Raw genomic sequence first — 26,441 nt, forward strand, 5'->3', positions numbered from 1 at the left:
CAAATCTAGCAGTCACTATACATGTTACCTAATTCGGTAAAAACATATTATATCATTACATGTGGGGTGTCTGCAAAGAACCTAGAAACCAGAAAATCACATTGTATGATTTTTTTAAATAATAGAATTGCATTTTTTTGCATTAAATAAGTATTTGATCACCTACCAACCAGCAAGAATTCTCACTCTCATAGACTTTTTAGTTTTTCTTTGTGAAGCCCTCCTATACTGCACTCATTATTTGTATTAATTGTACTTATTTGCACTCATTACCTGTATAAAAGACCCCTGTCCACACTCTCAATCACAACCCAACCTCTCCACCATGGCCAAGACCAAAGAACTGTATAAGGACACCAGGGACAAAATTGTAGACCTCTGCACAAGCCTGAGATGGGCTACAGGACAATAGACAAACAGTGAGAAGGCAACAACTGCTGGTGCAATTATTAGATAATGGAAGAAACACAAGTTGACTGTCAGTCTTCCTCAGTCTGAGGCTCCATGCATGATCTCACCTCCTGGTGTAAGGATGTTTCTGAGAAAGGTCTGGAATCAGCCCAGAACTACACGGGAAGACTTGGTCAATGACCTGAAGAGAGCTGGGACCACAGTCTCAATCATTACCGCTAGTAGCAAACTACGTAGTCATGGATTAAAATCCTACAGGACACGCAATGTCGTCCTGCTCAAACCAGCACATGTCCAGGCCCATTTGAAGTTCCCCCAATGACCATCTGGATAATCCAGAGGAGAGGTATGGGAGAAGATCATGTGGTCCGATGAGACCAAAACTGTATCAACTCTGCTCGCCGTGTTTAGAGGAAGAATAAGAATGACTACAATCACAAGAACACTGTCCCAACTATGAAACATGTTGGGGGGGAAACTGTTGTGAATTCCGTTCTTGGGTTCCCTCCGATGGTTGTAAATGGCACTTTTGTGAGTTCTGCCCTTGGGCTCCCTCCGCTGGTTTTGAGTGGAACTGCTGCTCCTTGGGTTTAGCATTGCAGCTGCTTCCACTGATCCTCTCTCCTGGCTCTGCTATTTAGCCTGGCTCTAGTCTTCAGCCAGTGCCAGCTGTCAATGTTTCTTGGTTGGATTCAGATCTCTCCTTGGATTTCTCTGATAGCCTGTCCATTTCAGCAAAGATAAGTCATTGCTTTTCTTTTGGTTGTCCACTTGCTGTGGACTTAATCGTTCAGCTCATGTTGTGTTTTTTCTTGTCCAGCTTGTCTGTATGATATATTCAGCTTAGCTGGAAGCTCTGGGGAAGCAGATTTGCCCCTCCACACCGTGAGTCAGTGTGGAGATTTTTTGTAAACTCTGCGTGGATTTTTAGCTTTTAATACTGACCGCACAGTATCCTTTTCTATCCTGTCTATCTAGGTAGTTTTGGCCTCCTTTGCTAAATCCTGTTTTCATTCTGTGTATGTCATTTCCCTCTCCACTCAGTCAATATTTGTGGGGGGCTATCTTTCCTTTGGGGTTTTCTCTGAGGCAAGATAGCTTTCTGTTTCCATCTTTAGGGGTAGTTAGTTCTCAGGCTGTGACGAGGTGTCTAGGGAGTGACAGGAACATCCCACGGCTACTTCTAGTGTTGGTGTTAGGATTAGGAACTGCGGTCAGTACAGATACCACCTCCTCAGAGCTCGTCCCATGTTGCTCCTTAACCACCAGGTCATAACAGTACAGCTGGCCGGCAATGTGTTGAATGCATCTCAAAAGAGGGAAAAAAAAAGTTCTGAGCCATTTTTTTTTTTTTTCTTTGCAGCCTGTTTTGTCTTTTTTTTCCCCCTTACCTCTGGGTGGATCAGTGGTTAGGTGCTAGCATGGATATTCAGGGATTGACGTCTCGTGTGGATCATCTTGCTGCTAGAGTACAGGGTATTTCGGATTATATCATTCAGACTCCTGTTTTAGAGCCTAGAATTCCTACTCCTGAATTGTTTTTTGGGGATAGATCCAAATTTTTGAACTTTAAAAATAACTGCAGATTGTTTTTTGCTTTGAGACCCCGTTCCTCTGGTGACCCCATTCAGCAGGTGAAGATTGTCATTTCTCTGCTGTGTGGAGACCCTCAGGACTTGGGCATTCTCCCTTGAGTCAGGGGATTCTGCATTACTCAATGTAGATGCATTTTTTCAAGCGCTCGGATTGCTGTATGACGAACCTAATTCTGTGGATCAGGCAGAAAAAACCTTGCTGGCTCTGTGTCAGGGTCAGGAAGCGGCAGAAGTATACTGCCAGAAATTTAGAAAGTGGTCTGTGCTCACAAAATGGAATGAGCATGCCCTGGCAGCAATTTTCAGAAAGGGTCTTTCTGAAGCCCTTAAAGATGTTATGGTGGGGTTCCCCACGCCTGCTGGTTTGAACGAATCAATGTCTCTGGCCATTAAGATTGATCGGCGCCTGCGCGAGCGCAAGGTGGTGCACCATATGGCAGTGTCCTCTGAGCAGAGTCCTGAGCCTATGTTATGTGATAGGATTTTGACTAGAGCAGAACGGCAGGAATTCAGACGTCAGAATAGGCTTTGTTTTTACTGTGGTGATTCTGCTCATGCTATTTCTGAGTGCCCTAAGCGTACTAAGAGGGTCGCTAGGTCTGTTACCATTAGTACTGTACAAACTAAATTTCTCTTGTCTGTTACCCTGATTTGCTCATTATCATCCTTTTCTGTTATGGCATTTGTGGATTCAGGCGCTGCCCTGAACTTAATGGACTTAGAGTTCACCAGACGCTGTGGTTTTTCCTTGCAGCCTTTGCAGAGCCCTATTCCCTTAAGGGGGATTGATGCTACACCATTGGCCAAGAATAAACCTCAGTACTGGACACAGTTGACCATGTACATGGCTCCAGCACATCAGGAAGATTGTCGTTTTCTGGTGTTGCATAATTTGCATGATGTTGTTGTGCTGGGTTTTCCATGGTTACAGGTGCATAATCCGGTGCTGGATTGGAAATCTATGTCTGTGACTAGTTGGGGTTGTCAAGGGATACATAGTGATGTTCCTGAAATGTCAATTTCCTCTACCCCCTCTTCTGAAGTTCCTGAGTTTTTGTCGGATTTCCAGGATGTATTTGATGAGCCCAAGTCCAGCTCCCTTCCTCCTCATAGGGACTGCGATTGTGCTATTAACTTGATTCCTGGCTGTAAGTTCCCTAAGGGCCGACTTTTCAGTCTGTCTGTGCCAGAGCATGCAGCCATGCGGACTTATGTAAAGGAGTCTTTGGAGAAGGGGCATATTCGCCCGTCTTCATCACCGTTGGGAGCTGGATTCTTCTTTGTTGCCAAGAAGGATGGCTCCTTGAGACCCTGTATAGATTATCGCCTTCTCAATAAGATCACGGTCAAATTCCAATACCCTTTACCTTTGCTTTCTGATTTGTTTGCTCGGATTAAGGGGGCTAGTTGGTTTACTAAGATTGACCTTCGAGGGGCGTATAATCTTGTTCGTATTAAACAGGGTGACGAATGGAAAACAGCATTTAATACGCCCAAAGGCCATTTTGAATACCTTGTGATGCCATTCGGGCTCTCTAATGCTCCATCTGTGTTCAGTCCTTTATGCATGATATCTTCCGGAATTATCTTGATAAATTCATGATTGTATATTTGGATGATATTTTGTTTTTTTCCGATGATTGGGAGTCTCATGTGAAACAGGTCAGGATGGTATTTCAGATCCTTCGTGCTAATGCTTTGTTTGTGAAAGGGTCTAAGTGCCTTTTTGGAGTTCAGAAGGTTTCTTTTTTGGGTTTCATTTTTTCTCCCTCGGCTATAGAAATGGATCCTGTTAAGGTCCAGGCCATTCATGATTGGATTCAACCCACATCTGTGAAGAGCCTTCAGAAATTTTTGGCCTTTGCTAATTTTTATCGCCGTTTCATTGCTAACTTTTCCAGTGTGGTTAAGCCCCTGACCGATTTGACGAAGAAAGGCGCTGATGTGATGAATTGGTCCTCTGCGGCTGTTGAGGCCTTTCAGGAGCTTAAACGTCGTTTTACTTCTGCCCCTGTATTGCGTCAGCCGGATGTTTCTCTTCCTTTTCAGGTTGAGGTTGATGCTTCTGAGATTGGGGCAGGGGCCGTTTTGTCTCAGAGAAGTTCTGATGGTTCTTTGATGAAACCGTGTGCCTTCTTCTCCAGAAAGTTTTCGCCTGCTGAGCGTAATTATGATGTCGGCAATCGGGAGTTGTTGGCTATGAAGTGGGCATTTGAGGAGTGGCGACATTGGCTTGAGGGAGCCAAGCATCGCGTTGTGGTTTTGACCGATCATAAGAATCTGATTTACCTCGAGTCTGCCAAGCGGTTGAACCCTAGACAAGCTCGATGGTCCCTGTTTTTCTCCCGTTTTGATTTTGTGGTCTCGTATCTTCCGGGATCTAAGAATGTGAAGGCTGATGCCCTCTCTAGCAGTTTTTTGCCTGATTCTGCGAGAGTCCTTGAGCCGGTTGGTATTCTTAAGGAGGGGGTGAGTCTTTCTGCCATCTCCCCTGATTTACGGCGGGTGCTTTGGGAGTTTCAGGCTGATAAACCTGATCGCTGTCCAGTGGGGAAACTGTTTGTTCCTGATAGATGGACTAGTAAGGTAATTTCTGAGGTTCATTGTTCGGTGTTGGCTGGTCATCCTGGGATTTTTGGTACCAGAGATTTGGTTGCTAGGTCCTTTTAGTGGCCTTCCTTGTCGCGGGATGTGCGTTCTTTTGTGCAGTCCTGTGGGACTTGTGCCCGGGCCAAGCCTTGCTGTTCCCGTGCTAGTGGGTTGCTTTTGCCTTTGCCGGTCCCTGAGAGGCCCTGGACGCATATTTCCATGGATTTTATTTCGGATCTTCCTGTTTCCCAGAAGATGTCTGTTATCTGGGTGGTTTGTGACCGGTTTTCTAAGATGGTCCATTTGGTACCTTTGCCTAAGTTGCCTTCCTCCTCTGATTTGGTTCCATTGTTTTTTCAGCATGTGGTTCGTTTGCATGGCATTCCGGAGAATATTGTGTCTGACAGAGGTTCCCAGTTTGTTTCTAGGTTTTGGCGGTCCTTTTGTGCTAGAATGGGCATTGATTTGTCTTTTTCTTCAGCATTTCATCCTCAGACAAATGGCCAAACTGAACGAACCAATCAGACCTTGGAAACCTATTTGAGATGCTTTGTGTCTGCTGATCAGGATGATTGGGTGACCTTCTTGCCGTTGGCCGAGTTTGCCCTTAATAATCGGGCTAGTTCGGCTACCTTGGTTTCGCCTTTTTTTTGTAATTTTGGTTTTCATCCTCGTTTTTCTTCAGGGCAGGTTGAGCCTTCTGACTGTCCTGGTGTGGATTCTGTGGTGGACAGGTTACAGCAGATTTAGACTCATGTGGTGGACAATTTGACGTTGTCTCAGGAAAAGGCTCAACGTTTTGCCAACCGTCGTCGGTGTGTTGGTCCCCGGCTTCGTGTTGGGGATTTAGTCTGGTTATCTTCTCGTCATGTTCCTATGAAGGTTTCTTCCCCTAAGTTCAAGCCTCGCTGTATTGGTCCTTATAAGATTTCTGAAATTGTCAATCCGGTATCTTTTCGTTTGGCCCTTCCAGCTTCTTTTTCCATCCATAATGTTTTCCATAGATCTTTGTTGCGGAGATATGTGGTGCCCGTGGTTCCCTTTGTTGATCCTCCTGCTCCGGTGTTGGTTGAGGGGGAGTTGGAATATGTGGTGGAGAAGATATTGGATTCTCGTTTTTCGAGGCGGAAGCTTCAGTATCTGGTCAAGTGGAAGGGTTACGGCCAGGAGGATAATTCTTGGGTTGTTGCCTCCGATGTCCATGCTGCCGATTTGGTTCGTGCTTTTCACTTGGCTCGTCCTGATCGGCCTGGGGGCTCTGGTGAGGGTTCGGTGACCCCTCCTCAAGGGGGGGGTACTGTTGTGAATTCCGTTCTTGGGCTCCCTCCGGTGGTTGTAAATGGCACTTTTGTGAGTTCTGCCCTTGGGCTCCCTCCGGTGGTTTTGAGTAGAACTGCTGCTCCTTGGGTTTAGCATTGCAGCTGCTTCCACTGATCCTCTCTCCTGGCTCTGCTATTTAGCCTGGCTCTAGTCTTCAGCCAGTGCCAGCTGTCAATGTTTCTTGGTTGGATTCAGATCTCTCCTTGGATTTCTCTGATAGCCTGTCCATTTCAGCAAAGATAAGTCATTGCTTTTCTTTTGGTTGTCCACTTGCTGTGGACTTAATCGTTCAGCTCATGTTGTGTTTTTTCTTGTCCAGCTTGTCTGTATGATATATTCAGCTTAGCTGGAAGCTCTGGGGAAGCAGATTTGCCCCTCCACACCGTGAGTCGGTGTGGAGATTTTTTGTAAACTCTGCGTGGATTTTTAGCTTTTAATACTGACCGCACAGTATCCTTTTCTATCCTGTCTATCTAGGTAATTTTGGCCTCCTTTGCTAAATCCTGTTTTCATTCTGTGTATGTCATTTCCCTCTCCACTCACAGTCAATATTTGTGGGGGGCTATCTTTCCTTTGGGGTTTTCTCTGAGGCAAGATAACTTTCTGTTTCCATCTTTAGGGGTAGTTAGTTCTCAGGCTGTGACGAGGTGTCTAGGGAGTGACAGGAACATCCCACGGCTACTTCTAGTGTTGGTGTTAGGATTAGGAACTGCGGTCAGTACAGATACCACCTCCTCAGAGCTCGTCCCATGTTGCTCCTTAACCACCAGGTCATAACAGGAAACATCATACTTCGGGGGTGCTATTCTGCAAAGGGGACAGGACGACTGCACTGTACTGAAGAGAGGATGGATAGAATCATGTATTCCACATTTTGGCCAACAATCTCCTACCCTCAGAAGGGCATTGAAGCTGGGTCGTGGCTGGTTCTTCCAGCATGACAATTATCCAAAACACACAGCCAGGGCTCCCTAAGAAGCATTTCAAGGTCCTCTAGTTTCCTAGCCAATTTCCCGACCTGAATCCAACAGAAAATCTTTGGAGGAAGCTGAAAACGCAATGTTGCCTGTAACAGCCCAGAAACCTGAAAGATCTGGAGAAGATCTGTATTGAGGAGTGGGCCAAAATCCCTGCTGCAGTGTGCACGAACTTGGTCAAGAACTACAGGAAACGTCTGACCTATGTAATTTCAAACAAAGGTTTCTGGACCATATATTAAGTTCTGTTTTTATATTGTATCAAATATAGAAAGGGATAAACCCCTAGTTGTTCAGGTTCGGCGTGTTCGGCCGAACAGTTAGGAAAAATAAGTTTGGTTCATGTAACAGAACACTACCCAAACCCAAACCCCATTCACTTGAATGGGGTCCACTGACATTTAGTGTTTGCCGCGTGGCAAACACTGGATGTTCGGGCCCTTCATTCAAGCGAATGTCACCACCACTGCCTCTGATTGGCAGTGAAATCATTACCGCTGATCAGAGACCCGCACTTCCCACGCTGTCAAGTGATAGCGTGAGCCTGCAGCTATGACTGGAGGGAAAAAGTTTACCTCCTTTGCCTGCTGTTGCTAAGAACAGCGAGAGCTGCGCTCTAAATAAATAATGAGGAAAAACCGAAGTGGGTTCCCCTGCATTTTTGATAACCAGCCAGGCAAAAATGACAGCTGGGGGTGTCAGAGTCAGTGACATCATCGAGGTTACCTCCGGTCGCTGAGGCTGCGTTCCCAGCAGAGCTGAACTGCGGTAAGATCCCCGCTAGCACCGTGAGAAAAGGTCACGGTGCAATCATACACAGGTCTCTCACAGGTGAAGTGTACCTACGATGAAAATGACAGACCTCTCCATTCTCTGTTGGTGGGAAAATCTACAATGTATCAAAAATTTTGCACACTGTATGTACACCTTTGCTTTAGGATTGATGTGTCTTGTTTAGAAATGCACTTATTGTTGATGGGATGCTTATCCATTTACAAGGTCTGTTTTCACATGTTTTGATTGTTAGCGTACCCTAGGGCTTTCCAGGGATAGTAGTCGTTGAACGGGGCACCTATTTTGCATGGTCTCATTAGGGTGCCACCTACTGCAACTAGGCAGTGCATCCCGTAGGGTGTATGTTTACAGGGAAAGCACTTCACATATTACAGTGGGTACGGAAGGTGTTCAGACCCCTTTAAATTTTTCACTCTTTCTTTCGTTGCAGCCATTTGGTAAATTCAAAAAAGATCATTATTTTTCTCATTAATGTACACTCTGCACCTCATCTTGACTGAAAAAAAACAAAACAGAAATGTAGTAATATTTCCAAATTTATTAAAAAAGAAAAACTGAAATATCACATGATTATAAGTAGGGTTGAGCGAAACAGATCAGACAAATTCAAAAATCGCCGACTTTCGGCAAAGTCGGGTTTCATGAAACCCGACCCGATCCTAGTGTGGGATCGGCCATGCGGTCGGCGATCTTCGCGCCAAAGTCGCGTTTCGTATGATGCGTTCAGCGCCATTTCTCAGCCAATGAAGGAGGATGCAGAGTGTGGGCAGAGTGATGACATAGGTCTCGGTCCCCACCATCTTAGAGAAGGGCATGACAGTGATTGGCTTGCTTTCTGCGGCGTCACGGGGTATAAAGGGGAGTGCACGCCGACCGCCATCTTACTTCTGCCGATCTTAGCATAGGGAGAGATTGCTGCAGCTTTGTCAGAAGAAGGGACATAGTTAGGAAGGGAAGATTGACCCCCAAACCGCTTGTGCTGTAGCGATTTCCACTGTCCAACACCACCTTTGTTTTGCAGGGACAGTGGAGGCTATATTTTTTGCATCCGCTCTGTAGCCTATTAGGCTGCCTTATAAGGCTCCCTGATAGCTGCATTGCTGTTTGCACGCTGCTGTGCAAACCAACTGCTTTTTTAAAAGCAAAAATCCTGTTGCACTGAGGCAATCAGTCAGTGGAAAGTTGCACCTCACAACAGATGCATGGACCAGTAGGCATGGCCAGGGACGTTACGTGTCCATCACGGCGCACTGGGTTAATGTGGTGGATGCAGGGTCCACAGGATACAGCCATAGTGGGACAGTTCTGCCTAGCCCACGGTCAAGGAAACAATTGGCTGTAGGCGTTCGCCACCCCTCCTCCTCCTCCTCCATAAGCGAAAGGTCGTCCACAGAGCGCAGTCGCACAACCACTCCATCCGCAGCTGCCAGTGTTGCACACGAGGTGTCCCATTATCAAACAGCTAGTGATAAGCGTCAGCAGGCTGTGTTACAAATGAAGTGTTTGGGCGACAACAGACACACCGCGGAAATACTGGCTGAGTACTTGCAGCAACAAACTCAGTCATGGCTGGGCAGTGTACATCTTGAGGCAGGCAAGGTAGTCAGTGATAACGGAAGGAATTTTATAGCTGCCATAGCCCTTTCAGAACTGAAACACATACCTTGCCTGGCTCACACCTTGAACCTGTTGTGCAGTGCTTCCTGAAAAATTATCCGGGGTTACCAGCCCTGCTCCTGAAGATGCGAAGACTTTGCTCGCACATCCGCAGGTCGCCCGTACACTCCAGCCGTATGCTGAACCATCAGCGATCGCTGAATCTTCCCCAGCACCGCCTAATAATCGACGTTGCAACAAGGTGGAACTCCACACTGCACATGCTTCAGAGGCGTTCTGTAATTTATTTGTGGGATGATACACATACACGGGCAGGCACTTGGATGGCAGACATGGAGTTGACTGGTGTGCAGTGGTCGAAGCTACAAGACCTCTGTCAAGTCCTTCAGTGTTTTGAGGAATGCACACGGCTGGTAAGTGCAGACGACGCCATCATAAGCATGAGCATCCCACTAATGCGTCTGCTGATGCAACATTTGACGCACATTAAGGAGCAGGCGTCTGCAGCCGAAGAGGAGAGAAGCCTTGATGACAGTCAGCCATTGTCAGCTCAGGGAACTCTCCTAGACGAGGTGGCGGATGAAGAGGAGGAGGATGATGGGAATGAATATTTATGGGAGGAGGATGCTTCTCAGGGGGCAATAGAAACTGATGGCGTTGCAAGGTCAGGTACAGGGTTTTTGCGGGACACAAGTGATGTTGATTTGAAAGAAAGTGCTCCTCAACCCAGCACAAGCAGTGATTTGACACCTGGAGCATTGGCCCACATGGCTGAGTATGCCTTGCGTATCCTAAAAAGGGACCCCCGCATTATCAAAATGATGACCGATGACGATTACTGGTTGGCCTGCCTCCTGGATCCACGATATAAAGGAAAATTACAAAATATCTTGCCACATGAGAACCTTGAGCAAATATTGGCTTCCAAACAAGCAACTCTTGTAGACCATTTGGTTCAGGCATTCCCAGCACACAGCGGCGGTGATGGTTCTCACACGAGCCGTAGTGGGCAACATGGCAGAGGTGTTAGAGGTGCACAAATCCGAAGTGGCGTTGGACACAGGGGTTTTATGACCAGGTTGTGGAGTGATTTCGCAATGACCGCTGACACGACAGGTACTGCTGCATCGATTCAAAGTGACAGGAGACAGCATTTTTCCAGTATGGTTACGAACTACTTTTCCGCCCTTATCGATGTTCTCCCTCACAGGTCATTCCCCTTTGATTACTGGGCATCTAAAATAGACACCTGACCTGAATTGGCAGAATATGCATTACAGGAGCTCGCATGCCCTGCTGCTACTGTGCTATCAGAAAGAGTATTCAGTGCTGCTGGTTCAATACTGACCAAAAAAAGGACACGTCTTGCTACCTGAAATGTTGATGATCTAACCTTCATTAAAATGAACCAATCATGGATTTCAAATTATTTGGCCCCACCTTCCCCTGCTGACACGTAGCTTGCCTGAAAAATGTCTTGCTTTTGGCCTCTTCTTACTTCAATTCCTCCATTTGCAGCTGCTGAATGTCTACCATAGGCCATTTTTATACCTTCCTAAATGGGCTGACTCCCCCCACAGGGCCGTGGTCACCACCTGGCGCAAGCACCCGTGCGAGTGCCGTTTGCCTGGACAGGTGGGTGTGCCCACTCTTAGGTGACGGCACTGGCACAGGGTCTCTCATAGTACAATGAAGTGTCGCTGACGGTGGTGGTGCATAACCAACGTCAGACACATCGTCGTAATATGAGAGGCCCTGTGCCAGTACCGCAGCCCACGAGAGAGTGTTCCCCCCCAGCTCAAACAGTGCTCTACCACTTGCAATACTTACCTCTCCCTGCTCCACAACTGTGTAGTCTATGCTGTTAAATCCTTCAATGGCACTGCCAATACAAATTTGTTGAAATGATAGATGATAGTTAAAATATACAGGGGCCCTGGCCTCCATTTAGACCATTTAGTATGTTGCGCCTACTACCACTGTCTGCTACTCAGTAGAGGAGCCCACCCCTGTACCTAGCTATGCCACCAGGTTATTTCTGAAAACATTTTTGGCAGACATTAGCCTACTTTATTATTAGGGCCTACTTACTGTGTCAGCCACTCCTTACAATTGTCCTCCGCTGTACCAAGCAGCGCCGCCTGATTATTCCTATTAACAATTTTGAACTGCATTTAGCCCACTTACTTATTTAGGCCTACTCACTGTGTCAGCCACTCCTTATAATTGCTCTCCGCTGAACCAAGCAACGCCGCCTGGTTATTCCTATTAACAATTTTGAACTGCATTTAGCCCACTTACTTATTTAGGCCTACTCACTGTGTCAGCCACTCCTTATAATTGCTCTCCGCTGAACCAAGCAACGCCGCCTGGTTATTCCTATTAACAATTTTGAACTGCATTTAGCCCACTTACTTATTTGGGCCTACTCACTGTGTCAGCCATTCCTTACAATTGTCCTCCGCTGAACCAAGCAACGCCGCCAGTTTTGTCCTGTTACCAATTTTGAACTGCTTTTAGCCTACTTACTTATTTGGGCCTACTCACTGTGTCAGCCACTCCTTACAATTGTCCTCCACTGAACAAAGCAACGCCGCCAGTTTAGTCCTTTTACCAGTTTTGAACTGCATTTAGCCTACTTATTTAGGCCTACTAACTGTGTCTGCCTCCCATTACAGTTGTCCTCCACTGCACAAAGCTATGCCGCCTGTTTAGTCCTTTTACCAGTTTTGAACTGCATTTAGCCTACTTATTTAGGCCTACTAACTGTGCCTGCAACCCATTACAGTTGTCCTCCACTGCACAAAGCTATGCAGCCTGTTTGGTCCTTTTACCAGTTTTGAACTGCATTTAGCCTACTTATTTAGGCCTACTAACTGTGCCTGCCTCTCATTACAGTTGTCCTCCACTGCACAAAGCTATGCCGCCTGTTTAGTCCTTTTACCAGTTTTGAACTGCATTTAGCCTACTTATTTAGGCCTACTAACTGTGTCTGCCTCCCATCAGTTGTCCTCCACTGCACAAAGCTATGCCGCCTGTTTTAGTCCTTTTACCAGTTTTGAACTGCATTTAGCCTACTTACTTATTTGGGCCTAGTAACTGTGTCAGCCAGTCCTTACAGTTGTCCTCCACTGAACCAAGCAATGCCGCCTGGTTAGTCCTGGTATCACATTTGAACTGCATTTAGCCCACTTTATTATTTGGGCCTAGATCTGTGTTTCCTCCTCATCCTGCCCATTGCCCAGCCACTGCTAGATGAGTCTGCTGGTACATTGACCCAGACCACTACATTCCCCTTGCACTCTACACAGCCAGAATCTAACCCTGCTGAAAGTCAGGTTCCCCTTCCCGCATACTATACCACCTTACACGGGGACAAAGAGGAAGGTGCAGATGAAAGTGCAGATTCCTTCATCAGGTGGGGGGCCATACTCATTGGCACTGGCACAGGGCCCCTCATAGTACGCAAAAGTGTCTCTGGCAGTGGGAGGCGCCGCCCGCCGTCAAACACACCGCCGTACTATGAGGGGCCCTGTGCCAGTGCCAACTAGTGGGCCCCACCTGCTTGCTCAGGATCACAACACTTGCAAAGTTGAAATACCTATCCTTGCTCCACCACCGTGACGTATTCCGCGTTTCCTGGGCCCAAGAAAATCTTGAGCCAGCCCTACCGCCCCCACAACTTTAGCCAAATTACCTTCTGTTTTCAATGCATAACTATTATTATAAAGTAAATTAAGATTGACAAGCTTAAGTAATAAGAATTGATGTTTTTGGCATTAAAATGGGCACTGTAGGTGTTTTCCTGTCCTCCACTCACTGCCGACTTTGATTCCCCATTGACTTGCATTGGGTTTCGTGTTTCAGTCGGCCCCCGACTTTACGCAATAATCGGCCGATTTCACCCGACCCGACTTTTGAGAAAGTCGGGTTTCGCGAAACCCGACTCGATCCTAAAGAAGTAAAAGTCGCTCAACTCTAATTATAAGTATTCAGACTCTTTGCTCAGTATTGAGTAGAAGCACCCTTTTGAGCTAGTACAGTAGTAGTAGATCCTCTCCAGTTCCATGAGGTTGGATGGTGAATGTTGGTGGGCAGCCATTTTCAGGTCTCTCCAGAGATGCTCAATTGGGTTTAGGTCAGGGCTCTGGCTGGGCCAGTCAAGAATGGTCACAGAGTTGTTCTGAAGCCACTCCTTTGTTATTTTAGCTGAGTGCTAAAGGGCCATTCTCTTGTTGGAAGGTGAACATTCGGCCAAGTCTGAGGTCCATAGCACTCTGGAAGAGGTTTTCATCCAGGATATCTCTGTACTTGGCCGCATTCATGTTTCCTTCAATGACAACCAGTCGTCCTGTCCTTGCAGCTGAAAAACAACACCCCCGTAGCATGATGCTGCCACTACTGTGTTTCACTGTTGGGATTGTATTGGGCAGGTGATGAGCAGTGCCTGGTTTTCTCCACACATACCGCTTAGAATTATTACCATAAAGGTCTATCTTCATCTCATGAGACCAGAGAATCTTATTTCTCATAGTCTAGGAGTCCTTCATGTGTTTTTTTTAGCAAACTCTATGCAGGTTTTCATATGTCTATATGTCTTTGACTGAGGAGAGGCTTCCGTAGGGCCACTCTGCCATAAAGGCCTGACTGGTGGAGGGCTACAGTGATAGTTGACTTTGTGGAACTTTCTCCCATCTCCCTACGGTATCTCTGGAGATTAGCCACAGTGATCTTGGGGTTCTTCTTTACCTCTCTCACCAAGGCTCTTCTTCTTCAATTGCTCAGTTTGGCTGGACGGCCAGGTCTAGGAAGACTTCTGATGGTCCCAAACTTCTTCTATTTAAGGATCATGGAGGCCACTGTGCTCTTTGGAACATTGAGTAATGCAGAAATTCTGTTGTGATCTTTTCCATATCTGTCCCTTGCCACAATTCTGTCTCTGAGCTTCTTTGCCATTTCCTTTGACCTCATGATTCTCATTTGGTCTGACATGCACTGTGAGCTGTGAGGTCTTATATATACAGGTGTCTATTTGCCTTTCCAAATCAAGTCCTATTAGTTTAAGTAAACACAGCTGGCCGCCAATGAAGGAGTAGAACCATCTCAAGGAGGATCACAAGGAAATGGGCAGCATGTGACTTAAATATGAGTGTCTGAGCAAAGGGTCTGAATACTTATGACCATGTGATATTTCAGTTTTTCCTTTTTATTAAATTTGAAAACATTTTTACATTAGTTTTTTTTTTCAGTCAAGATGGGGTGCAGAATGTGCATTAATGAGAAAAAATGAACTTTTTTAATTTACAAATCGGCTGCAATGAAAGAAAGAGTGAAAAATTAAAGGGGTCTGAATACTTTCTGTACCCACTGTACATTATATCCTTTGTCTTTTGGTATCCTCTCACCCCCTTGGTTTTGTGTATTCTATAGAGTACTGACGTGTCTGATCTGTGTAACAGTTGTTTTTGGTGTATTAAGTGCAATATTTGTGGTGTACCTTTAATCGATATTTATAGTATATCTAATCTTAATATAAGGTTTTCTTTCATATTTTTTGTATATACCTTTTATTTTTCAATCATCTTTTGTTAGTTTATTCAAACAGCAGACTGCCATGACAGAGGCAGGTTTTCAATTCAGTACAAGCACGCTCCTGGACAATTTGTGCTGAGAAGTGATGGAAAGTAAGTTCCAGTACCCATAGTGCTAGCAGAGTTCTGATGAAGAGAGACTGCCTAGGAGTGGATGGCAAAATACAGATCATGAGAATCGGTGCAGTACCCAGAATTATTAGACTGGCAGGTGCCCAAAAGGCAGTTTTAGTGGGGCAGCAAGACCATACTGGTGTGTGTGAAAGGACAAGTAAAGAATATATCATGAAATTGTGATCCGTTGGATTCTCCGAGCAAAAGCAAGATCAACGCAGTGGTCTTTAAATCTCTCTCCCCGTCATGTATAAGATGCATTCAGCCGAGCGACATTTCTCCAGCACATTGTAAAATCCGAGGCTATGTGGTTGTTCTGCTCCGGCTCACACGATCAGTACATGACGTTCTAGCGCAGTTGTCAGGCTGGAGCATCTGAGTGAGACTGTGATCCTTCTGCTTTGTATGTTGTATCAGCGTTCCCAAAAAAAGCATCTGAACACTTCAAAAGCTTTGTGCTCACCAAAACCAAAACCCCAGAGAGAAAACCCTTGAGCAGCCGGGCTATGAAATGAGCTAGTAAGGAGGAATTGCGCCTAGAAGGATTAGTGTCCATCCCCCATCAATGCAATCAGTGGCCTTTCATACATTAATATGCCCTGACGCCGGCCACAGCCATGATTTCATTCATTCTGCCTCCACCGCCGTCTGTGCTGCTGTGTCACTGATTACATGACTCTGATGTGCTGCAGGTGTGTTTGAAGAAAAACTCGAAATATTTCCCAGGGTCTTGGCACCTGAAATCCCAAATAATTACCTGCATTTTTTGGGTTAATATTTGTTGATTTTTTTTTTATTTTATAATTTCTTGTGATAGTTCTGCTCACTTGTTGGTACATGGAGGTAGAAAACAGGAACACTGTCTCTTTAAGTCTTCGGTTGGTTTATTATATGGCAGCTTAAACCATCGAGAAGGGGAAAGTAAAGAAAACCCTTCAGGCAAAAACAGGAAAACAACAAAGAAAGCAAAATACTGAGACCGAGTCCATACGTTTGCGGGTAACATCCTGCTCTGCAGCACCACAGGTTCAGTCTTTCCTCCTCAGGACACAAACCACTGGAAATCCTCTCTCCTGTCTTGCTGAAAAAGATGGCCTCTAGACCCCAGCTATTTTAAGGGAACCTGTCACCCGTAGTGATGAGCGAATATAGTCGTTGCTTGGATTTTCCCGAGCACGCTCGGGTGATCTCCGAGTATTTGTTAGTGTTGGAAGATTAAGTTTTCATCCTGGCAGCTGAATGATTTACAGCTATTAGCCAGCATAAGTACATGTGGGGGTTGCCTGGTTGCTAGGGAATCCTCACATGTAATCAAGCTGGCTAGTAGCTGTAAATCATTCAGCTGAGGCGAGGAAAATTAAAACTCCGAACACTAACAATTACTCGGAGACCACCCGAGCGTGCTCTGGAAAACCCGAGCAACGAGAACACTCGCTCATCACTAGCCACCAGGTTTGGCTGATATAAGATACGGCCATCACCTTTCAGGGCTTATCTACAGCATTCTATAATGCTGTATATACGCCCCCCGATCCAACCTGCAAGAGAAGAAAAGTAACTTTAATTATAATTACACTTACCTGCGGGCCAGTCTCTGACCCCAGGAAAGGTCAGAAAGGCCCTGCACACTGCAGTACTTTCCTCTACCCTCAACCGGGCAGATAAGAATGCCTGTGCAAGAGCGCGATGCCGGGCAGCCATGAAGCAAGCAGGAGGATGGCATCGCAAGAAGATGGGAGGCGCTGGACCAGGACCTGTGACACCCATCGGACCGGACCAGACCGCCTCGCAGGTGAGTATAATAAAACTTGTTTTTCTTCTCTTGCAGGTCGGATCGGGGGGCGTATATACAGCATTATAGAATGCTGTAGATAAGCCCTGAAAGGTGGTAGCCATATCTTATATCCACCAAACCTGGTGACAGGTTCCCTTTAATTCCCAGACCATGTGACTCCTCCCCCATGTGACTGAACACATGACTGTGACACCATACAGTTTCTGTCAGCACACAGCTGTGCCGACTCTGCAGGAGGAGATAAGGTGGACATCCTCCCACCCACTCTATGAATGTCCACATAAAAACCAGCCCATTTTGTTCAACCTAGCTAAATCCACACAACACTTCATGTGCTGGAAGAACATATTCCCAATTGATGAATCAACATTAAAAAAGACATAAAGGGCACAAATGGAAAGAATAAGGCACAACTGTAAAAAAGGAAAAAAAAAACAAAACCAAAAAGCTTGAATGCAATAACAAATTCGCCCATTGAATGCGATGGGAATGTGCCCTAAATAGTCTGAAACTCCTCAAGACAATATTGGGGATCTCAGCAAATTATTTTAAAGAATCTCCACAAAACTAATTTTGTTCTGCAAATGTTATCTTTGAGACTAAAAGCTGTGAACTGCCGGTCAGATACATTTTTCGTATCTTGGGTATTGGGGCTTCATGGATAACAAAGCTTAGTGTGAACAGTCGGGTAACCTGCTTATCTCGGCTCAGGCCATACAATGAAATGTAGTTCGGTCTGATATACTAAGCTGACAAAAAGGGGCATGTTGGTGAAAGGGTTATTCCCATCTTCATACATGGATATTGTTGGATAGCGCTTATGAAATCAAGCAATTTACTGCTTTTACAATTTTCAGCCATTCTTGAAACATTCACAACTCGTTCCCTTGGAGACCGACCACTGCTGCTGTGTAATTTGTAAGCTGTGCGCTGAAACTGGCCAAGGTGGGGGGGTAACAACGAACCCAGCCAGCTTTAATACACTGCTTAAAAACTCAGTAGAAAAGAGCTTGTAAACACTGCACTTGTTTTGCTATCTAGCAGCGGTGGACTGTCTCCAAAGCAACAAGATGTAAATAAAGGAAAAGAGGTAATAGCTCAAGGATGACTGAAAATTTTTAATAAAAAGTAAATAAAAAAAATAGCTTGTTAATCCAAGCTCTGTCTGATAATATCCATTTGTGAAGATGGCAAAAGCCCTTTAAGCCGTATGTTGAACAGTTGGGGACAGTATTGCTACAGGAAGCACTGAATTAGTTCTGGTCTGTAAGATGCCATCAGATGCTATACACAACAGTACCTGAGTCCCTACTCAAGCCCACTGCTAGCGCATTCCAGATCCATTGGGGACATTAACTTCAAATAACAGCTGAGTTGCAGTTCTAGAGAAGGCCACTACATACTGTGCGGCGCTGTAGCATTCTGGCTCTGTGTACTGACGGCAGAAGTGGATCAGTGGGGGTGCTTGCTATCGGACCCCAACAGGTCTGATACTGATGACTGTTGCTGAGGATGGTGCATCACTATTTTGGTCCTGGATATCTTTTTCTAGAAGGATTCCCATTTCTGAATCCCTTAGGGCAAAAGAGCCTGGATTTTGTAAGGAGATTATTATTATTATTCATTTATATAGCACCATTAATTTCATGGTGCTGTACATGAGAAAGGGGTTACATACAGGGTTATAGATATCGTTTACAGTAAACAGTTTTACAGTGACACACTGGTACAGAGGGGAGAGGACCCTGTCCTTGCGGACTTACATTCTATGGGTTGGCAGGTAGCCTGCACGTAGGTAGGCGAATAACTGGCTGGCTGCTTTGTTTTTTTGCCTTTTAATTCCTATCTGATGTTGGCAATGGACTATATCCCTGACGTTCTGACATTTAGATACCTTCTGCCTTGAATTGTCAAACCGCTAATCAGGGTAGGCCACTGATAGTTCTTGTCTGGGTACCATCTCTTTACTTAACACCCTAGTAAGGGATTGCCATTACTGTGTTTTAGCTGGTTGCTTATCGCTACAGTGATGGCCTACAAGTTTCACTTTTGGGAGAAATTTAGGACAAATTAAACAAAAATCTTACAAAATGTTTTGACAGCTTTTTTTAATAATGGTTTTTGTACACCATTAAAATAATCCTTGTCGACTATCCCGAAACATCCATGAGGTTCTTTGAAAAAGAGTAGACCTCCTGGACTCTCTGGAAGTAAACCTGGATCTGCATAAATGTTCATGAAATCAGCATTTCTAGAAGGTTTTTTCTTGTTTCAATGAGGAAGGACATAGAAGTTGAGGGCATGGATAATGAGTGTGATAGGGGCATGGTCCATGAAGGAAGGTGAGACCCAAGCAACTCAAGACTCATTCACTCACAGGTGCCAATTTCCAAAAGTTGGCAAATATTTTGTAAATTTGAAGGGTAGTTTGCAAAACTTTCACCAGAAGCCATTTGTGCTCTTTAGTCTCTTTAGTCTCTTTAGTCTCTTTAGCCTCTTTAGTCTCTTTAGCCTCTTTAGTCTATTTAGCCGCTTTAGTCTCTTTAGCCTTCTTCATGCTGCACTCATGGTCTACCATTCTGTAGTCTTCCATACTTGCAGTCTTGCTATTCCACAAGTATCTGACATTTGGTATGGAGTGATTCCCGGTGGGTGTCTGGTGTGGGTCCCATTAATTAGTCTGAACTGTATTTTGCATATAAAAAACTCATATTGTTCTCCAGAGCTTTGTGTTAGAGCTGATTGCATCAAGCTTTGTCAGCCATTTTTCTTCTGGCCATAGGTTTGCTTTTGGAAAAAATAATCGAGTTTTGTCTGGTAACAGCTGATCAGTCGGGGTGCCGGGTGTGAGACTCCCACAAATCTGATAGTGATAACATTTTCTGAGGAGAGCTCAAAATTATAATCAATATCACCCTCCCCAGGTCGATCAATGCCTTTTTGATGCCTCTTTCTTACATTTCTGCTATATGTTAAATTAAAGGGGTTGTCTCATGAATAAAATATTTCTCCTACCCACAATATATACAGTACAAGTAAACATATGATCACTGAGGGTCCAACTACTGGGACCACCACCGATCATGAACACCGGGTATCTAAAATCCCTTATGTGAATGCAGCAGAAGAGAGCATGTGTGACTATCATTAATGATGACAACTGAGTGCCCAAGTGTCCCCTGTATGAATGGAGCAACAGTAATGAGCATGTGCGACCACCACTGATGATGAGAACTGAGTGGCCATATGTCCCCTGTGTGATTGGCACAGCGTTAGTGAGCATGTGTGACCACCACTGGTGATGAGAACTGAGTGGCCATGTATCCCCTGTGTGATTGGCACAGCGTAAGTGAGCATGCGTCACCACCACTGATGATGAGAACTGAGTGGCCATATGTCTCCTGTGTGATTGGCACAGCAGTAGTGAGCATGTGCGACCACCACTGGTGATGGGAACTGAGTGGCCATGTGTCACCTGTGTGATTGGCACAGCGTAAGTGAGCATGCGTCACCACCACTGATGATGAGAACTGAGTGGCCATGTATCCCCTGTGTGATTGGCACAGCGTAAGTGAGCATGCGTCACCACCACTGGTGATGAGAACTGAGTGGCCATGTGTCCCCTGTGTGATTGGCACAGCAGTAGTGAGCATGTGCGACCACCACTGGTGATGAGAACTGAGTGGCCATGTGTCTCCTGTGTGATTGGCACAGCAGTAGTGAGCATGTGCGACCACCACTGGTGATGAGAACTGAGTGGCCATGTTTCTCCTGTGTGATTGGCACAGCGGTAGTGAGCATGTGCGACCACCACTGGTGATGAGAACTGAGTGGCCATGTGTCCCCTGTGTGATTGGCACAGCAGTAGTGAGCATGTGCGACCACCACTGGTGATGAGAACTGAGTGGCCATGTGTCTTCTGTGTGATTGGCACAGCGGTAGTGAGCATGTGCGACCACCACTGGTGATGAGAACTGAGTGGCCATGTGTCTCCTGTGTGATTGGAACAGCAGTAGTGAGCATGTGTGGCCACCACTGGTGATGAGAACTGGGTGGCCATGTTTCTCCTGTGTGATTGGCACAGCGGTAGTGAGCATGTGCGACCACCACTGGTGATGAGAACTGAGTGGCCATGTGTCCCCTGTGTGATTGGCACAGCAGTAGTGAGCATGTGCGACCACCACTGGTGATGAGAACTGAGTGGCCATGTGTCTTCTGTGTGATTGGCACAGCGGTAGTGAGCATGTGCGACCACCACTGGTGATGAGAACTGAGTGGCCATGTGTCTCCTGTGTGATTAGAACAGCAGTAGTGAGCATGTGTGGCCACCACTGGTGATGAGAACTGAGTGGCCATGTGTCCCCTGTGTTTGGCACAGCGTTAGTGAGCATGTGCGACCACCACTGGTGATAACTGAGTGGCCTTGTGTCTCCTGTGTGATTGGCACAGTGGGAGTGAGCATGTGCGACCACCACTGGTGATGAGAACTGAGTGGCCATGTGTCTCCTGTGTGATTGGAACAGCGGTAGTGAGCATGTGCGACCACCACTGGTGATGAGAACTGAGTGGCCATGTGTCCCCTGTGATTGGCTCAGTGTTAGTGAGCATGTGCGACCACCACTGGTGATGAGAACTGAGTGTCCATGTGTCTCCTGTGTGATTGGCACAGCGGTAGTGAGCATGTGCGACCACTGCTGCATTTACTGTCTATAGTGATTGCGTATGCTCACTGCCGCTCCACTCACACAGGGGACTTTGTGACCTTTATTTTCTAGATCAAGATGGGATCTCAGCAGCCAGATCCCCAGTAGTCTCAGGGTGATCACCAATCCTGTGGATAAATGTCATTTATAGGACAACCCCTTTCATTATGGGAATAAATATAATATAACATGGCATTGTTCCATTCCTCAGGTCTTTGTGCTGTGATTCAGTTTAGTACCTAGTGAGCTTATTCATTTCTTGTACCATTAGGATATTGAGCGGAGGCCGGCTCCGTGCTCCGGAACAATCTGCCTTCATGGGATGAGTTAGTCAATTCTGGTCCTCCATTAATTATACGTAATGGTGTTATTTTTATTTATTTTTTGTTCCCAGCCTCATGTATATTTTATAAGCTTACGGATTGTGTTCCATCAAGGTTTACGGCTTCTTGGCGCTCAGAATTTGTGTTCCGTTTCCAGTAATTAATCAGCCGCCGCTGGATTGCATTGCCCGGCCCCCGTGAGCACTTAGCCGTCTTTATCACGAGGCCTCTGCTTATAGGAGGACGCCAGGTTTTATAATTGATATTTCCGCTTCATGCTTTTTAATGACCTCTGCTATTATATGGTGAAATATTTCAGAATAAAGGTTTTAGCACTTTTTTTCTAATTATATTCATATACTGTAATTAAATTTGCAATACAGGGTGCTACTATTAATTGAGGATCTTATTGTTTTTTGTAGGGTTTGCTAATAATGCCACTTTACCTTCATTAAATGGCTGCAATTGATTAAAATCTCAACCACATGTGTGCAGTTATTCTGCAGCGCCCCCACAGGAGGGAGGAAACATTACACAAGTGACACAAATGTCAGTGATCTTTTTAAAGGGAACCTGTCACCTGAATTTGGCGGGACCGGTTTTGGGTCATATGGGCGGGGTTTTCGGGTATTTGATTCACCCTTTCCTTACCCGCTGGCTGCATGCTGGCCGCAATATTGGATTGAAGTTCATGCTGTGTCCTCCGTAGTACGCGCCTGCGCAAGGCAATATTACCTTGCATGGGCGTGTACTCCGGAGGATACAGCATGAACTTCAATCCAATATTGCGGCCAGCATGCAGCCAGCGGGTAAGGAAAGGGTGAATTAAACACCCGAAAACCCCGCCCATATGACCCAAAACCGGTCCCGCCAAATTCAGGTGACAGGTTCCCTTTAAGCAAATTGTCCTCCGAGTCAGCAATTTGTCATTGTCACCTACAGGCTCCTGCAGGATGTGCCATCAGCTAGCTGCCCGACTGCTATTGCCTGTGATTAGTTGCAGTGGTCATGTGACTTGAGCAGTACGTCGATAGATTTTTTTATGACACGCTGCTAATAGTCAGCTGACCTTTGCAGCCCATCATAGGCCAGTGTAACGGTAACATCACCGCGACCGATCTCTGCTCAGATCATGGAGCGGCCTATGCTGGATCCAGAGGTGAAGCCTGAATACATAAACCTTGTGTTTTTCGTGTATTTTTGCTGAGTTATTGTGTTTAGGGTCTTGCCCTTTTGAGCTCGCATCTTGGCAGCGCGGCTGTTTCTTGCTGCATGTTTCTGTCTTGCTTCTCCTTCCTTCTGAGCGCTAATCTGTTTACTTCATCCCTTTACTCCCATGTGAGATCGACAAGGGGAAAAACAACCTGCGCTCTTCTGTGCGACCCGGGGGAATCGCGCTTTAGTTAGCGATTGTTTCTGCCTCCACAGCTGGGGGAAAAATGTGCTCATTCTCAAACCCCATGGTAAAGCCCGGCACATGGAGATTAATGTCAAAGATTTGGAGAAAGTAAATAACAGTGATGAACAACATATTCCACAAGTCTATTATTTCTTACAGCTGTTCAAAGCTCGAAAGTTTTGTTTTAAGTGATTATTTTTAGACTTCTTTTTAAAGCCCTAGATCCAAATGTTTAATGAATATTTTTGGACTTTTTTTTTTTTTTTTTTCAAAATTTATACTTTTAGTAAATATTTTTATTTTTTTTCCAAGCTTAAGATCTATAATTTTTAGGCCCCGATGAATCATTTTTAAGTCACTTTCCTTTTTTGTCTTGTGTTATTAGTTTCCGTTTTTGGCGTCAAATTCGTCAAAATGACGCATGCGATTCATGAATTTGTCTCAAAGTCAAAAAGAAGCTTTCTTCCGGTTCTGAACCGTGTCGGTGCCAAAAGTCACAACAATTGCACCAAAATGGTGGTATAACAACTTACACCAGTGAGTGGATTGAAGTTGCTCTGAATTTTACGGCTTTTTAAAAAGTAACGTTGAATATTTTAAATTTCAAAGCTCAAGATTTCGATTTTTAGCGAATATTTTAGCCTTTTTTTCAAGATTATTATTTTTTTTTTTTGGATGCAAAGTGTAGTCGACCTGTAATAGATTTACTGTTGCTGTAAATCCAAGAAGTTAATGTTCAGTGGCCGCACTGGGACCTGGTGCCTGATCATATAATTAACTCCTCTCGTTTCCTTCTCTTACAGACACGGGAAGGAAGAACACAGCAGCCGGACATTACATGATCTCTCTGTGCAAGGGGAGATATCGGAGTATGCTCTAATCAAGTAAGTAATAAGTCCACCAAAGGGTTATTGAGTCTGCGCCGGGGTATGGATATGTGCCTGCTGTTTAAGTCATTTTTTTAAAATGTCTGTACTAAAGAAAAAATGTACGGTAATCACTTCCTGTTCTTTTGGGGATTTGCACTGAACATTAGCAGACTCGTCGAATCCTATTTTTTTAATAAAAGCATCTAATGAGCATGTGCAAAGGTCATTGTGAAGGGAGGGGAAGCAGGGTGAGCTGTGACCATTCCTATTGTGATCGGTAATCTTATCTGAGATGATTGAGGTTGCTGAAAAGTCTTCTATAGAGATATTCTATAAGGAAAACATATATTTGTGTTCTTTTTTTGCCTTGTTTTTGGTGTTTTTGCCTGCTCTTTATTTGCTCTTTATTTTTTTACTGTCTTTAGTCTTTTTTTAATGTTTATTTCGTGTGTCGCCTGACTTTCTTTAAAAATATGTTCGTCATTGTGGGCATTCATCAATTGCAACTTTTTAAGAATTGCATTTTTCTGTTGCCTAAATGTACTCCATTCTTCCTTTGCAGTGATTTTATGTATGCTTGAAATTCTTACAACATTTTTGTGGAACACCAGGTTAAAAACCAAAAAGATTAATTCTTTTCGTGCAAAAGCCATGAACCGTGTCTGCCAATTTAAAAAATTTGATGCAAAAAATGTAAATGAATACTTCAAGCCAAAAATAAGTGAATTAAAAAAAAAAAACCTAAAAAATAAGTCGAGCCCCAAAGACTAGTGTCAAAATTGCAAGGTTTCGCATCCCCCTCCCTTCGCATAGACATTTGCACACGCTCATTAGATGCTTCAGTGCAACGTCTCTTCAATGATGCTAATGTTTATGGAAATTTTTCATTATTTTGCAATGCAGATTGTGATATGGAAAAAAATCATTTTGGCAGAAATGTAAAAAAAAATAAAAAAAAAAAAAAAAATGAACACTAAAATCAGACTTAACATGACAAGTTGAAGTATAAAATAATGTAGTAGATGAGATGCATTGAGCGTGACAAGGAAAAGAAATGTAAAGTAAGAAGAAGAAAATAAAAGAAGTAAAAACAATGAATGTCTTCCAATCCTTTTTTTAACCTGTTTCTTAATGATTATCCATAGGATTCCCAGGTGTGATCTATGCTTGTAGATTGTCCGGAGGAGAGGACGCCGACCATGACTTACCTGTTGGGTGACTGGTGATCTTCGGATGACGAGAAAGACTTTGGGAGTACAATGTTTCTTTCATGAGACGGCACACTGTGGGCAGAAGCTGAAAATGCGGCCATGGACGGGATCCTGGCGGTGGATAATGCTCATACTCTTTGCCTGGGGGACATTACTCTTTTACATTGGTGGACATCTAGTGAGAGATAATGATAATCCGGACCACTCCAGTAGAGAACTGTCTAAGATCTTGGCAAAACTTGAACGATTAAAACAGCAGAATGAAGACTTGAGGAGAATGGCGGAATCCCTCCGGTAAGAGATGCTTGGCTCCAACTTCATAGTCTTAAATGGTCTCAATTACGGGATTATTTTATAGTCTCAGAAGCCCATGCTTTTTGCCAAGTGTTGGTATTATGATATACATATATACGTGATCATATCAAGAATGTCTACATGAGTATGGACCTGTGACCAGGTCAAGTATCTAGATTTCACTCTTATTTTGTTCCAATTGCTCCTTTGAGTATTTTGCTTTTCTTTTTATTTAAATCCACCATACCATTCCAGAGATATGGGCCTTTTCATTCAGTGCTTATTTTTATGTTCTTGACTGAGGGGGTGTGGCTAAAAAAGGTAATGCAAAGCAGTCTTAAGTCACGCCCCCGAGGATCTTGTTAGCTACACCTCCTTGTAAAGACTATATAAAGTGGCACTAAATTAAAAAAAAAAAACATATCTGGAGCTATATAAATAGCAAAAACTGGACCCTTTTGACCTAGTGACAGGCTCTTTATATGGTGGTTTTAGGAATAGCTAGCAGTGGGCATGGTAAAAGCAGGGATGTGACAGCTTCGTGCTATGATGGTACTGCCTTCATGGTAATAGTAACCAACAGGTTTGTGCACACTGGGGTTGATGGTTTCCTGAAGCAAGCAGCAGATTTGAGAAAGCCACACTGATTACAGACTGTAGGATTAGTACATGACTGCAGTCATCGTTGTATAATATAGGGTAAATATCAGCTTGTTCCCCTTTAAAAAAAAAAATCATCCGGCATGAAATAAAAGCAGCGAATCTGTAAAGATTCCATGCCATCGATTTTAACATGTGTAGACGCCCAAAGCAAAAATTCCGAGTCGTCTGCAATATG

General features: G+C 44.7%; 1 protein-coding gene across 2 annotated transcripts in view; it reads left to right on the forward strand.

Annotated features, from left to right (window-relative positions):
• The window catches only part of FUT8 (fucosyltransferase 8), a 270,203-nt gene that overhangs the window by 88,394 nt on the left and 155,368 nt on the right, over window positions 1-26,441 (forward strand). For both annotated transcript variants that reach the window (XM_077257005.1, XM_077256999.1), the window contains exons 2-3: window positions 24,033-24,113; window positions 25,244-25,603. In XM_077257005.1, the coding sequence (XP_077113120.1) occupies window positions 25,332-25,603 (272 nt within the window). In that variant the 5' untranslated portion in view covers window positions 24,033-24,113; window positions 25,244-25,331. The remainder of the gene's footprint in view (window positions 1-24,032; window positions 24,114-25,243; window positions 25,604-26,441) is intronic.

This window comes from Ranitomeya variabilis, chromosome 1 (assembly GCF_051348905.1).
Source record: "Ranitomeya variabilis isolate aRanVar5 chromosome 1, aRanVar5.hap1, whole genome shotgun sequence".
Taxonomy (NCBI): Eukaryota; Metazoa; Chordata; class Amphibia; order Anura; family Dendrobatidae; genus Ranitomeya; species Ranitomeya variabilis.